This window comes from Phaenicophaeus curvirostris, chromosome 6 (genome assembly GCF_032191515.1).
Source record: "Phaenicophaeus curvirostris isolate KB17595 chromosome 6, BPBGC_Pcur_1.0, whole genome shotgun sequence".
Classification (NCBI taxonomy): Eukaryota; Metazoa; Chordata; class Aves; order Cuculiformes; family Cuculidae; genus Phaenicophaeus; species Phaenicophaeus curvirostris.
Window position 1 is genome coordinate 41,729,578 of NC_091397.1, and position 15,036 is coordinate 41,744,613.

Here is a 15,036-nt window from a genome sequence, read left to right on the forward strand (position 1 = left end):
TTTAAAGAATCTTGATGAGCTGTAGTAACTAACATAAATGTTACAATTTCCCATTTTGTTTCTTTAAAGAAAACAATACTGATGTGAATGTTAGTTGCTTTAAATTATTTAAAATTGAAAATAATTGCAATTAAAATTTTCATCTACGTAGTGGTGAGTTTTAGGTGTGGCTGATTTATCTGCGCATAGGCAGGAACTCAAGTTTATACACATTGTCAGCTGTTGACACAGTAAGTTCAATGCAGTAGTCATGGTTTGCAGATCATGTTTGGTAAGTGAGCTCTGACTTTAACTTGAGCATGTAGAGTTGAGTTGACTCTGCAAGGGAAGACTGGTACCAGTGGAACTTGTTAATATATTTCTGAGGATTCTGTTTGTGTGTGTGCGTGCATGTGTTCCGCGCTTTATTTCTTCTTTGAACTTAAACATCCTTACTTTTAATCTGCTCTTAACTTTTAAATTAAAAAAAATATGCATGAAATGTCCAGTGTACATAAACCTATATAATTCTATATAATCATATTCTGTGTAGTTGAAGAAGTTCTCTTAAGCTTTTTACACCTGTGTAATACTCAGTTTCTTGTGCTAAAGCTGAACCTTTTGATAAATATTCTTTCATTCATCTAAGCAACTATTGCAGCACTTCAATTCCATGGTAATAGATAGGGTTTGTATGATCCTGTTATTACAGCTTCCAGACATCACTCCAGATCCACTGGTGCCCTCTACACTCCTGATGTTTATGGGGTTACAGGTGAAGGATGAGTACACTTTGCTGTCATCTGTGCAGTCATCCTGGATTTTTTTTTTCCACCCACTTGGCTATTTTCATAGTTCAGTTTTAAAAAGCATTATTTATGTTAATTTGAGTTTTGTGGTTTTAATAGTCCAGATAGATGTGTTTATGTTGCTAGATTTTTGTCTCCATCCCCACCCTCCAGTGTTAATTCTGTTCTTCCTTAACAAAAATAATTTTGTTTTTACTTGCAGAAGACCTTTTTTAGTTTTCCCTTTTTCAGTATTTGTAGACCATTATTTGTGCATGTAGTTTTCTAATCAGCGCTCTCAATAGTCTTCCTATTGTATTTGCTTTCTTTCTAAATTAAAACAAAAACCCAAATTGAAGAAGACATTAATTTTGAAAAAGAAAAAGTTCTTTCCGTTAAAGCCATTGTTTTCTGGGTTTTTCCCTCTGTGATACTGGACTAGAACGTCTGTACGATTCTGGTTTCTTATTTCATTTCTTTTTTTGCTGTACCACTAAAGAGTATGAAAATAACCATTATTTAAGCCAATTTATGAGAAATGTTAGGCAAATGCTTTTCTTCTGCTTGGGTTTTTTTTCAAATGAGCACACTATTGATGTCCCCCATTGCTATGCTGACTGAATTCTTTGTATACATTTTTGTTCTTGTTAAAACAGGTACCAGCTTTGGCATTAGTCAGTCAAGTAGATTGTCGTCATCAGTTAGTGCTATGCGAGTTTTGAACACAGGTTCTGACGTGGAAGAGGCAGTAGCAGATGCTTTGGTAAGAATCTCACACTTAATTTTTGTAGGGTAGACACTCTTGAAATGTTTGGTATCTATACGTTAAAGTATGAAAAAGAATTTGTCATTCATTATTGCATTGTAGGAGGGATAAAAAGAGAAACTGAATTGCTAGGGCTGCAAAGTACTGGAATTTTTATTCCCCGCACAAGTCTTAGATTTTGAGAAATATACATTTTTTCATGGCAGACAGGAAATACTCCCAGACTGTTCTCTTGGAATGGCCCAAACACTAACCAACAGCTGCCCACAACAGCCAGACAAACTTCAGGATATGCTGAAGGCTTGTCAAAGCTGGGAATGATGATAACTAATTTAGCACTCTGCTTAGCATAAGGCTGGGTTCCATTTAAAGTTGTTCTGTCTGAGAGATCAGTGCTGAAGAGACAAACCAGTGACTTGACAGGCAGCATTTCATAAGGTTAAGTTTTTTTTGGAGGGGGTTGGGTGTTTTCAAAATGTTACTTTAAATTTAAAACTAGTTCTGCCATTCTTTTTCTTAACCTTTACTGTTTTCTAGAAGGGTGGGCTTGACTCCTCTAGCCCTTGTGCCCCAGTTAGCCAAACTGAACTCATCCTGCGTTTCACTCTCTGAAATCTTCAGTTAATTTAAAATACTGACACTGAGTCAGATAAATTTTTATTTATGCTTTTAGATATTGCATATTATTTGCATATAATTAAATGCTTATGGGTACCTGTTACCTAGTTTAACTAATTCTTTAAAGCATTCAGATAGCATTCTGTTTTAACAAAGAGACTATTTGGTAACTTAGTAAAAACCTACAAATTAGGCTCTGAAAAAAGTCTTACAGTCAGATATGATTGGATAGAGAAAAACAAAGTTCCAAAGGAGAAAAATCTGAAGAACTCTTGTCATATTCTTAGTCTGGCAATCTATCAATTTCTTGGTTAATACTCTATTCTTGGCACATTACTTTAAAATTCGTGTGACCTCGCTGGCATAGAGATTCAGGGTATCTGTGAAGTCTTGCCCAAGAGTTCATGATGAGCTCGTGTGGTTTACAACATCAGAAAGGGAAAAACTTGCACAGAAGTTTTCAACATTGATGGGGAACACTAGTTTGTTAACTGGAAGTCAGTCTGGATTTTGGAATAGGGAGCAATAGAAAAACAGTCTGTGGAACATGAAAAGTTTCTGGCTCTAGTTTGAAAGGCTGAGGTATAGATTTATCCACACCGGCACTACTTGAAAAGGTATCTTTAGTACTTTTAGCAGTACTTTTTCAGCAGTATGTAGAGTCCTGACAGATGTAATACCAAAATTATTCTGGATTGTTTTACTGGGTTTATGGTATGAAAAATAATGAGCCAGTTATAATACTGCTCAAGCCAAAGGGACGCCAGCTTTCTGGCTGAGATCTGGTTTGAATAGAAGACACATGAAATGCAGTGATATGGTGATCTTTACATCTTTTTATACCTTCTACTTTAGCGCAGTCCTTGGCATTTCAGATTCTCTTTTCTTTTAAAAAAAAAACATTTATGCTTACGGTGACCCTTTTCAAAATGCTTGTGTCTTTGTGTTTTTTCCACTTCTTTTATTGTTTTATACGTGTGTGTTTGCTTGTTTTGCTGGCATTAAGCTTGCTTATCACGTGGTGTATTGAGTAGTATTGAGTAGATATTCTTTAAGTTATTCTGCAGTCAAAAATAAAAACCCTGTGCAACTGATGACAGTAAATAAGGGGAAAACAATCACTGACTCTACTGCTTCCTTAAGTATTCACCTCCAAATTTGAATGACGGAGTTATTTTGCAGATGCGTGGTTTTCCTTTTAGGTTAAATAGCAGGGGTTTTTTTCTCTGGCCATTTGCATATTGAGTTTTGTTGGCTTGTGTTTGTTTTTACAGGGTCTCAGATTTTGCAGTATGTAATTTTTTTGTAGGACATTGCTGTAGTAGTGGTTGCAATGGTGAAATTTCAATATTGAAATAAGTCAAACAAAGAGATGGAGAAGTTGATGGAAAAATAAAGTTTAAATGAATGTTTCATACTTAGATAGCAATTGACAGCAAGTGTTAAGTTTCCATGCTCAAATATTCCTGCATAAGACACACAGATTTTGACACATTGTGACAACCAACAGATGAAATGTAATATTTCCCTGGAAGTGAAAGCTTAGCCAACTACTTCTCAGCAGTGCATGATATGCTGATATGATACAGAGAGCTAAGAGCAAAATTTATAAGAGTGTGTGTTTTCCAGTGGCAGGTAGTTTAATAGTCACGATGCCGCTAATGCCTTACCCTCCTGTTCTCAATTTCTGTTTCTTTTCAATAATTCACTGCTAACAGCTCTTAGGAGACATACGGACTAAGGTATAGAAACTATTTTACTTCTTCAATAGTTTAATGTTTTTCTATTAACATGTTTGGTACAAAGTAAGTTAAAATGACAGAATATATGGGTTTAGACCTGATTCTTATGTGTGTAACTTATATAAAGTTTTTAAATGAAATAACTAACTTTCAATATAGTCTTTATACGACCACCTAATGCAATTTAATGGATTTTTACAAGTAAACTTTAAGGTGAACGTTTCATCAAACGTATGTCTTCTCTGCGTTTGCATTGCTTTTATATTTGGAATACTGTGCAAGCCAATACTACTTTAAGGTGTTTTTATTAACTCAGTTTGACCTGTTGCAACAGTTGGAGCCATTTGTCACTGCAGGGACTAGGGATCACACCGATTATTTGAACTGTTGGCCTTTCTAGTGATTATGGTTATGTGCACTGTCTGTTTGAAAATTAGTGCTAATGTGGGTGTTTCTGTGCAACAGAAGAAGCCTGTGCGAAGAAGATATGAGTCCTATGGGATGTACTCAGATGATGATGCCAACAGTGATGCATCAAGTGCCTGTTCAGAAAGGTCTTATAGTTCTAGGAATGGGAGCATACCAACTTATATGAGGCAGACAGAAGATGTGGCTGAAGTCCTAAATCGCTGTGCCAGCACCAACTGGTCAGAGAGAAAAGAAGGCCTTCTAGGCCTGCAGAACTTATTGAAGAACCAGAGAACTTTAAGGTAAGAAGATACGTTAGCAGAAAAACACTTTATTTCTGGCTTTGAAATGAGGCAAGGGAAGTAGGAGGATAATGTTCTAAAGGATATAGAAAGCTGGGGAGAGGGAAAGCGGGTATGTGTCTGCGAGAGTAAGATGGGGATGGAATGAGGGAGCTTAGTCTCACTTCTGGCAGTTCATGTATAAGATCTATTTAAAAAGCTTAGTTGAAGAAACTGAATTTAAAATCAAGAGAATTCTTGCAATACAAAAGTATCTAGTATTCATGGAAGGCCTTTATTGTTATTTATGTATCTTATAATTTATTATTACAGTTTTTATTTATTGGGCATTTATTCAGGAGAAACCTTTTACTATCCATTACCTTCTTGATTACTTGCTCTGTTAAAATAGTAATGGTTTCACATATGTTAGTTTAAAAAGACATTCCTTGCTTTTAAGTCTTGTTTTAGACAAAATCCATTACATTTTTTCCCATGTCTTAAAAGAAAATGCTTTTTTCTATTTTGTTTATTAGGCTAATTGATTCAGTTTTTACAGTTGGTTTCACTAATCGTGATGCATTAGTGTTCTGGTAGTACCAGCAGGGAAGTTGACTAATGTATTGTTGTCACTTTGACAGTCGTGTTGAGTTGAAAAGGTTGTGTGAAATCTTCACAAGAATGTTTGCTGACCCTCACAGTAAGGTATGTTTAGGTTTTTCTTACTTGCAGTAAACTTTTGAAAGCATACATTAATAGAAAGTCAGTTGCCATAAAACACGTCAGTGGTATTTGCACAGGTAAAAATTTCACAAACTGAATTGTGTAAGGAGTTAATGGTATCAGATTTCAAGCCATTCAATTTGCAATTTTGAACAAGATAATTTTCCACTTTTTTTACTTAGCTGAAGTAAAGGTTAGTTTTGTCTAAAATGCATTGCAGTACTTCTAACAGTTTGCGAAAAAAAAATTAAAGTATTTTTAAGAAGTCAGGTTGTTTATAGAGGCTGCTTCAACATGAGTAGTGTTTTTTCTCTCAATTAGAAACAACAGGTTTTGGTGCAGTAATTCAAGTCCTAAAGGAAGTGATCTGACTATATTGTACCAGATGAGTCTATTTGCTCATAGATGAACTATACCAAGTGTGTACTTTTCCAGTGTATTTTGTGTTACTGTAGTTTATGATGTCTTCCTCAATGAAATTTGAGGAAGGGTAGGGCTGGCAGCTCAGACTGTTGAATAATTCTTACAACATCGTTAGTATTCAGTAAGTAAGGTGGAGACTGTAAATTAGTAGGAAAAAAAAAAAGTGTTTTCTTCACTTTTACATAGGTAAAGACATGGATGGTACAACCAACAGAATAATCTTTTTAACTGAGCTACTCTTGATAATATTTTCACAATTCTTGTGGGAGCTGAGTTACTGGTACTGCTTCATCTATGCAGAAATTTCCCATAGCAGAAGGTCTGCAGGTAGATAAGGAGCTGAATGAAGTTATATCGGTATCGTGTTAAAAACACATAACTTCATATTTTGTTTGAACTATAGGCTTGGTTGGAAAAAAACCCCACCTTTTATGTTGAGTGTAATATGTCTCACTCTGTCCATGCTTCAGATTTGATAAAATGATAACCTAGAAAAAATCAGAACAGAGCAGTTATTTCAGAACTATTGGCTTTTCCCAGCAGAAATCTGAAAATCTACTTCGATTTTGCAATGCATTTTACATAATTTTAAGTCTTTCTCTTTGTTGCAATGAAAAATTAAACCCGAAGTGATGAGAAGTCTAGATGGGTTAAGTTAGTGTTCATCTGTCCTTATTTTTCCCGCTGGAAAAAGTGACTTAGCTGCTCTCCATGGCATTATGTATTTTGGAAGAAATTTGCATTGCACACAGCAGCATCACATTAAAATTGCTCACACACTGCAGAAATCCAGAAGAAAAGAGTAAAGCAAAGCAGTTAAAGAGAAACTGAAGAAAGCATTCCAAAAAAAAGAACAGTTAAGTCAGGGGACAGTGAAGAAAAGTAAATGTTGAAAGTCTTCTGGTTTCTGAATGAAGTAATAGCAAAATTATGAATAGCAGCTTGCTGAAATTTTGCTTGTTCTTGTGGTAATTAATATGGCAGCCATGTACGTATTGGAACTACACTGGAGAATGTTTTGTACTGGGAGAATCAGGGAGGGAAAATGAAAATGTCGCAAAATTTAGTTGTATGTGTTAGAAGAGCATTTTATCTTTTTATCATGCCTTTAGGAATGTTACCTTGAATTATTCCAGTTGATTTTATTGTTTGGTTTACTGGGCATTCTGACATAAAATACTGTTGCTGTGATTTTGAATATGTGGCCTGTGTTCCAGCACGTGGTACATCTGTTCCAGTCACTGAAACCTTGCCTGCTTTTCGGTGTTGCAAAAGTATTAATTGTTATCACTGTATTACCAGGAGGTTCCTTTAAGTATAAGAGTTTATGAACTGTGACTTTATCACACACTTACGGCTACATAAATCTCATGTTAGAGTCTTAAATTGTCTGTAGGAATTGTCTTGTCATCGCTTTTGTTTTTTAAGGAGAATTGCTTAGAAAAAGAGAGTAATATTTGGAGGAGAAAATGGCAGAATAACTTGAAGGACATGCCAAGTGCTTACTTTTAAAATACATTGGATATCCCAATAAATTTATTACATTTATCATAAAAGTTTTGAAATACCTTTTTTGTTTTCTTTTGATTTATATTCCATACAGGAACTTTGTATTGATGGCCACTAATTTGTGTGTTTTTATCTTTTTCCCTTTTTTGTTCTTTTGTTTTTTGTTTTGTTTTGTTTTTCCGTTTCATTTTGCATGCTGTCCCCTGTGTTGGAACTCTCTTTAGAGAGTAAGTTGGTTCAATATTTGTCGGAAGCCTAACCTTACTTGCATGAATGTGCAATTAACCCTTGTTCTCTATTTTTCTTCCCGAAAGAGTTCATGCAGTGTCAAGCCTTTTGCAATCATAAAATGCTATATACAATTATGTAAACTGTGTGGTAAAGTTTCGAGATGTGCTTTATCTACTAATTACCTGACATTGTTTGGTTATGCATTCCTGCTTTATATTGTGGTGGTTGGCACATCTGAGATAATTCATTTTAGAGGTAGATCACTCGTAATTATCTTCATGTTTATTTTTTCCACTGTCAAATTCTTAAAAACTTCAACTTTAGATGCTTGAATTCAGAATTTTAATTTACGTCATAGAAGTGGAAACTGCAAAAATCACATTACCCACATACATTGTTCAATGTGGTCAAGTTCCATTTTCCATTCCAAATTCATCTGTTACCTTAAACACCCTTACAGCCTTCTTAAATTCTTTATGCTTTGGCCTAAGACAAAATGTATGGTTTGTTTGTTGTTGTTGTTTTTTTAAGTACAACAGAGTGACTCAGCTCATTTGAGTTTTCTCGAGACGTTCACTGTGGTAAACCTAAAAATCAGACAGAGCTTGAAAACAAATTTCAGTCCTCAGTTATGTGTATTTTTAACAGCTGAAACACTGGCACAGGATCTTTAGAGTACTTTTGCCATAGTGATTCATAATTCACTTCAGAATTATTTAAATTTAAACCACATCACATGTTTAAAGTATCATGAGAAGTCCACATTACTGCATCAAATCAGAGGTTGTAACCAGTTTGTTCAGCTTGCTCATTTTAATGAATAAATGTGCATGTCAGTGTCTGAAAACTCCAAGAAACAGGTTTGGGTGTTAAATTCTGCTAAGCTGTATGGTTTAATATGAAGGAGTTGTAATCCAATTGTAAACACCCCACTCCTGCACTGTAATCTTTGTAGCAGCAGATATTTGGGGTTTTGCCTAAGTCAAATATATTTTCTACTTATTTTATAGCTGTGAAATCCTGTGATGGTCATATTACAATATAGAAAGTACTTTCGGGTTTGGGTTTGCTTAGGTCTTGTAGTTGTGGTAATATACAGAGGGGTATATTGTTTCAGTTCAGCCAAATACAAAAGGTATTTCCAATTCCAGGCATAAAAATTTCTTCCCACTGCTGGGAAGGTAATTATTAAACCTCAGACTTGAATAAAAATATAGGCAGATAGCAGAGGAATTAGCAATTTTCTTTTTTTTTTTCTTTTTAGTTTTCAATGTCATTTGCCCCAAAAGGAAAGTTAATTGAAGTAGCTCATCCCGATGGACTTTATGTTGAGTTGGATTTATATTGTTGTGTTTCTAACACAACTTTTCAGTATTTAAGATGTCTAATAAGATATTCTCCCTGGTCACTCTTAGATCTTGGAAGATTCTGAATTTATCTTTTATTTCTAATGCAAATTTTGAAGCACTTCTTTTAAAGATACCTGTATGGATTTTTTCACCTGGTCTCATTGACAGCAGGAGGTTTAATTTGGCCTTATGGCAAGACAGGTCAGCCAAAGGAGGATGTGGGGTTCCAGCCCTTCCTCTGCAGCAGCTATTCCTAACCCCGTACCCATGTGATAAACAATCAGCTGGAGGCAATCTCCCTCCAGCTCTCTTTGCACCATAGTAGTTCTTCTGCTTCTGCAGGCAGCTGTGCACTGGAACTGGAGCGCCTAACGGTTGTGAAGGCAGCATTTTCAGCCAAAGGCCTATCTGCTTGTCAGAGAAATGGGAAACCCGTGGGCCACACTGGTATAGAGCACATACATGCTAATTATGCTTTAAGTCTTCAAAAACATAAAATTGATGCAATACTAAAAAGGGTGTTTAAACAAAGTTACCTATTTGTCATGCCCTGCTTTACCTCTTCTCTCTTAAAAGCCCTTCTTCCTGGTCTGGGTGCTGAGGCTACTATAACTACAATAATATACTTTTGTATATTATTTTTTGTTTTTACTGAACATAGTATTTTCGACATTATTTGTACGTATTATATCCAACTTTATTTATTTAAAAGAACACAATCGATGACTTTTTTTGAAAAGACAGAAGTACATCTGTATTTTAAACACCTGCATATCTGAAATTTATCCTGGCTTTTTTCTCTGCTTGGGCGAATAATGTTTGGTTACATGCAGTAGCAGGAGAATCTTGCTCTTGATCCACAAAGATTTTATATAAAGGAATTGGCCAGCTTTCATGATTTTGCAGTGTTGAGTAATGCAGATATTTACAATGAACATTTTGCTAAGAAATTATAGCAGCTTATTTGGTTTTAGAGAGAAAGTAGTTTTTGTAGTCTGCGAGGAATATGTCAAATCAACCTAATGATAAAGCTTGAAAGGGTATAAACAAATAAGTTTTACTGAAAAAATTGAGGTTGCGCCAGCCATCACAGTAAGCATTTCTTTTCTTGACGAAACTGCATGGAATACCTAATTGTAAAACTTCTACAGGAGTCGGCTAACATTTCCAATGTACTCTTGTATCAAAATCCAATGAAAAAGCAAGATAGATTTCTTTTTTTTCTTTTATTTTTTTTCCTGCTTGGCTGCAAAACACTGCCTTTCTCTGCCTTTGATTCCCTTACTGCTTTCTTCTTTGTTTGTAAGTTCAGCATACGTCAGTGTCGTTTCCTCTTTTGCCCCATCCTACCCTCTTTCCATCTTCTTCTGCCTTCTAGGTGTTCAGTATGTTTTTGGAGACACTGGTGGACTTCATCCAGGTCCATAAAGAAGATTTGCAGGACTGGCTGTTTGTACTGCTGACACAGCTGTTGAAAAAAATGGGTGCTGATTTGCTTGGGTCAGTACAAGCAAAAGTTCAGAAGGCACTTGATGTCACAAGGTAATGAGTTCTTTCAAAAGTAATAAAAACAACCCAACACTAAAAAAAGAAAATCTAGACCCTCATGCCGCTTCTAGTTTTTGTTGTTGGGGTTTTTTTGGTGTTTTTTTTTACATGTGTGATGAGATTATTGGAAAAATACAGAGCTAATAATAGATTCTGGACCTGCTTAAGCATTTTGGTCATCTGATTCCAAAATGTGCATCTGAGCCATGTGTGTTTGTTGTCTTGCCTTGTGTTCAGCGATGCAGTGCTTGTGTTTGAACTTCTTTATTTTGATACAAAAATATTGTTCTGCTGCACGTTCGCTTCAGGATTGCGTAGATTTAGAATCAGAATATTGGCATATCGTTATTATATCGTTCCTTATTACTTGCATTATCTTTGCTAGTTGCAGTTGCTTCAAAGCATAGATGTCTTAAATTTTGTCGTTCACATTCTAGGCAGATGTGTCTGAAGTCAGATAAAATACCAGCAAAACTGGTAGATGTTTTTTTTCTTTTAGAAGTACTAAAGCTTTTCTTTACTGGAAAGAATGAGGGCTTATTTATTGCCTCTCAGCAGGTATTAAAAGAAAATTTGATATAATTTAACAAGATTTGATTTGTTTGTTTTACAGGGAATCTTTTCCAAATGACCTCCAGTTCAGTATTTTAATGAGATTTACTGTTGACCAGACCCAGACACCTAGTCTGAAGGTAAGAATTTTCAGGCTTGCATTGCAAATAAAATATATGTTGATAGACATTTACTTGTCTTAATATTTGAATTTGGATTGTTACTTTTGTTTTGTTTAAAAAAAGAAAAAAGTAAAGGTTTTCAATTAGTGGATTTTGTTTTTGTAAACTTTCAGACAGTCAAGCCAGCACTACAGGACCAGCTTCGCTCTTTTTGGAGCTCAAAGGTTTTTGTCTGAATTATTGTCTTTATTCTTAACACTATGTTAAACTCTTACAGTGTTTCAAACAATTTTTATTTGAATGCATTCCTATGCTGCTACTAACCTTTGCAAGAAACTTGAAGCATGCAGATGTTCAGTTTTAAAAGTTACACTAGTATGAAAATGTTTGCTACAAGAGAGATCTAATAAAACCACAGTATGGTAAAAATGAGCAACAATAATGTGGCCGCCTAACATCAAGCTGGTTATGCAAACTCACTCTATCAAGTCTTTTCTAATTTTATGTTTGTAATTTCCCAATCGTGTTTTCCTAGATCATATATATTTTCTTTCTGTGTTCAGCCTGATAGGTCTTGAATAAATTTAAATTATTTTAATATCAATGTGAACTTGGGTTACTCTATTGAAAAGCAGCTCCCTTTCAGGTACGCTTACTTTTCTGAAAGCAGTGTGTAGCTTTATAGTTACACACATTTTTCCATAAGACTGTGGTGCGTGGCCATATCAGTATAACTGGAAAGTAAAAATGTTTTCTGTAGTATGTTTACGGTTCCAAAGAGAGTTTATTTTAGGATAAATGTATCAAACCATAAGAAGGTTTACAAGTGATGTAAACGGGGAAATAACAAGCATATAACAACTGGCATTTTCTGCTCTATCCTGCACGAAATATTTTTGCATAGTTTGATACTGCACAAGAATATGACTTTTCCCAAGTGATGTTGAACTTAGTCATGTGAATATGCCTTTTTTTGTCTACAATACAGTAAAGCTTACATTTTTAAGCTTTTGAGGACAGTTGATTACGTTGACCACTGTTGCTTCGTAGAGCTGTGTTAAAAAGGGACAGCTGTCATTTATTGAAGACAGCAAATGAGGTAGTAAAAATCGGTTTGTTGTTTAAATAAATCCTTGGAACAAATTGGGCTTGGTTTTGTTTTACTTGATTTTCCTCCCCAGGAAGGTGAATTTGATGGTTGAGATGTTCTTTTTTTCCATGCAATAGTATAGCTGGTAAACAAGTATAAAGGTGTATATGAAAGTGTAAATTTGGAATGAGACATAGACTAGGCTCAGGTGGGGCTGAGTTCAAGAATATTCAACTGTGTGACCTAGAAGGAATTAAGAATTCTGAATCACTTAGCGGGAAGACATTGTGGAAATAATTTCCAGTATTGAAGAGAGTCTTGTGAATTGAAGATATTAGTAAAAATTACCTCCATTGAAGGACACCAGTTAGTTTGAAATAAAATCTAGAGTATTTAAAATGGTTTTTTGGGACAGTACAGTATGTAACTGTCTAAGAGAAGGTAAGCTTTATTTCAGAGAAAGTTACCTCATCTTTATGATGGTAACTACCGCTTCAGGAACCAGACAGTAAAGTTATTGAACATAAACTGTAGAAGTATCTGTTTAATAGCCACGTTCTTGAACATTTTGTCTAAATCCCATTCTCATTGCGCCCAGGTGTCTAACAGATGAATCGATAATCATAGGGCACTGCTCCATTTCTTGAAATCTTCAGCTTTTATTCTTACCCTGATAAATTGTGTTGTTGCAGAAAGTGCCTTTGAGCTAGATATACTGAGAAACTTCACTGCAACAAGAAAAGTCCAAGAATGAATTTTCAGCATCCTTAAAGATGGTCAGAGATAAGAAGGGATAATAGATCAGAAATTTGCTCCATGGAAGGATTCCCTTCTACAAATTACTTTCCTCCCTGGTTTTCACGTGGTAGTAGTAAATAATCATGATCCTTCAGAGTAAACTGTCTTTGTTGTCCTTATGCCTAAGAACACAGTTAAGACTTGGAAAACAAAAGTCAGACTTTCAGAGTGGCAACAGAAGTGGCTTGGGATAGCTGGCCAGTAAGAGGGCTAAACATAGAGAAGATACAATTATATTGGCTTAATCCATGGAGGATGCAGCACAATGTGTTGTGCAGTATCTATCTTACTTTCTTCTGCTATCGTTTTACAGGTAGATGTGGTGAACTTCCGAAGTTTTGAGGTGCCAGATGCATGTATTTATTTTGATCAAATGTATGGATGGGCATAAATTTCCTAGACAGGATATAATCTATTAAGCTTATTTTCATAGGCTTGAGCATAGGTTTTCAAAAGGAAGGTTATTGTCCTGAAATATACTTCAGTTTATCACTTTGATTTTTCTCATGTTGAATATCAAATGGCTCACTTTCAGTGAGGAATTGACTTAAGCATTTGTGACTGCAGCTCATTACAAGTTCCTGAACCCTCTTTCCTTTTAAAATACTGATTTGCTGACAAAGGTTTTTGACACAGTTGATCACAAGATTTTTTTTTTCCAAATCTGTATTAAACGTTCTGGATTTAAAAAAAAAAAATAAAGCAACCTGTCATCTAACCAGTGACACATGCACAGAGACCACCCTTCAAAATTAAGCTTTAGTTTTATATTTTAGTCATTTGATTTAATAATGGCAGAGGTAGTCACTCCCAAGTATCCAATAATTTAGGGACAGACGCCTGGGATGTGGCAGTTTGGAAGTCACTTTGCGTGATTGCTTGTATTCAGTCGGAGTTAGGCGGAGTCGAGTCTCTTGTGTCCCGGGAAAGCACTATAAGAGGTGGACTTTCTTCTGCTTTAAGTAAAACAGCTTCTCTACATCCCTCTCTCCTTTTTTTCTTTTTTTCCATGAAATATTTCTTCTGTCTTGCCCTTATGCAACAAAGTAAACTGTAAATCCCTAATTTTTCACAGGCAGGGAAGCAGTTTTCCTTCTGGCACTGACTATGTAGCATCCTTACAGTATTTCCTGAATCACCTGAGGTAGTTGCACGTATTTTTGTGCCAGAACTTGTCATTTAATTATCTGCTTAAGATTTCTATGAAGCACTTTAATTCCGTTTATGTCTAATAATTTTTGTGTGTTTGAGTGTAATAGTGTTAATTGTGGTTTGATCTATATTTCAGCTCACTTACTAGAGCAGTGCTATTCTTAAACAAAATGCCTGTTTCTGTTACATTCTCTACAGGAAAAATGTCTCAGTCTTTATAGCACAATAAATTCATAGACAAGTGTTTTCAGATTTATGGCAAATATTAATTATAAGAATTCCTGGAGCTGCTTTCATTGCAGTCAAAAATTCTTTATCTCCTCTCTCGGAGAGATTAAGTGACTTGTTGAAGAGGGCTATGTTAGACGTTTCCTTTCTAAATCTCAACTCTGTACATACTTACTGGAAGTAGTGACAAAAATGCATCATAAGTAGATTTGCTGCTGTTAGAGTTTACTTCAGGGTGGTTTTTTCATCCATAATAGTACTGTCATGTATTCGAGCATAGAGAGGTTCCCCTTCCAGAATTCCTTCCCTCAAAAGCAATTAGTGAAAAACACTTTCTTTGAAAGTAGCTGTCAAACCTGGCTTTGGATATGTATCTCACTGGAAAAAGCTCTATTAGTGTGAACCCTGAACTCTGAATTACAAGAGCCTCTATCTTTCCAGAAGTCTGTGTGATTTACTCTTGTGAGAGTGGTTTAAACTCTAATACTGTGTTCTTATGTACAGTGCTCCAGAAATTTTTTCATTTGGAGAAATTTCTCTGGATGTTTTGGGTGTTACAGTTCCTAACAATAATTTTGTTTTTTAAGGTGTATTAATATATACGTTTAAACAGTGAACAGTGTCACATGGTGCTGTCACGATTGTTTCACTTAGTGATCTAGAAATTTTAACTATTACTTTTTATTTTTGAATAGATGTAGCCTAAGTTTTTTTGCTCTGAAGACAGTT

At 35.2% G+C, this 15,036-nt stretch overlaps 1 protein-coding gene across 40 annotated transcripts in view; it reads left to right on the forward strand.

The window, feature by feature from the left end:
* Nucleotides 1-15,036, forward strand: part of CLASP2 (cytoplasmic linker associated protein 2) — a 153,996-nt gene that overhangs the window by 118,376 nt on the left and 20,584 nt on the right. For 10 of the 40 annotated variants that reach the window (XM_069859899.1, XM_069859902.1, XM_069859906.1 and 7 more), the window contains 8 exons: nucleotides 692-754; nucleotides 1,424-1,530; nucleotides 3,870-3,893; nucleotides 4,359-4,603; nucleotides 5,224-5,287; nucleotides 10,196-10,359; nucleotides 10,979-11,057; nucleotides 11,213-11,263. In XM_069859899.1, coding sequence (XP_069716000.1) covers nucleotides 692-754; nucleotides 1,424-1,530; nucleotides 3,870-3,893; nucleotides 4,359-4,603; nucleotides 5,224-5,287; nucleotides 10,196-10,359; nucleotides 10,979-11,057; nucleotides 11,213-11,263 — 797 coding nt within the window. The remainder of the gene's footprint in view (nucleotides 1-691; nucleotides 755-1,423; nucleotides 1,531-3,869; nucleotides 3,894-4,358; nucleotides 4,604-5,223; nucleotides 5,288-10,195; nucleotides 10,360-10,978; nucleotides 11,058-11,212; nucleotides 11,264-15,036) is intronic. The other 30 variants (XM_069859916.1, XM_069859920.1, XM_069859923.1 and 27 more) reach the window with 7 other exon arrangements.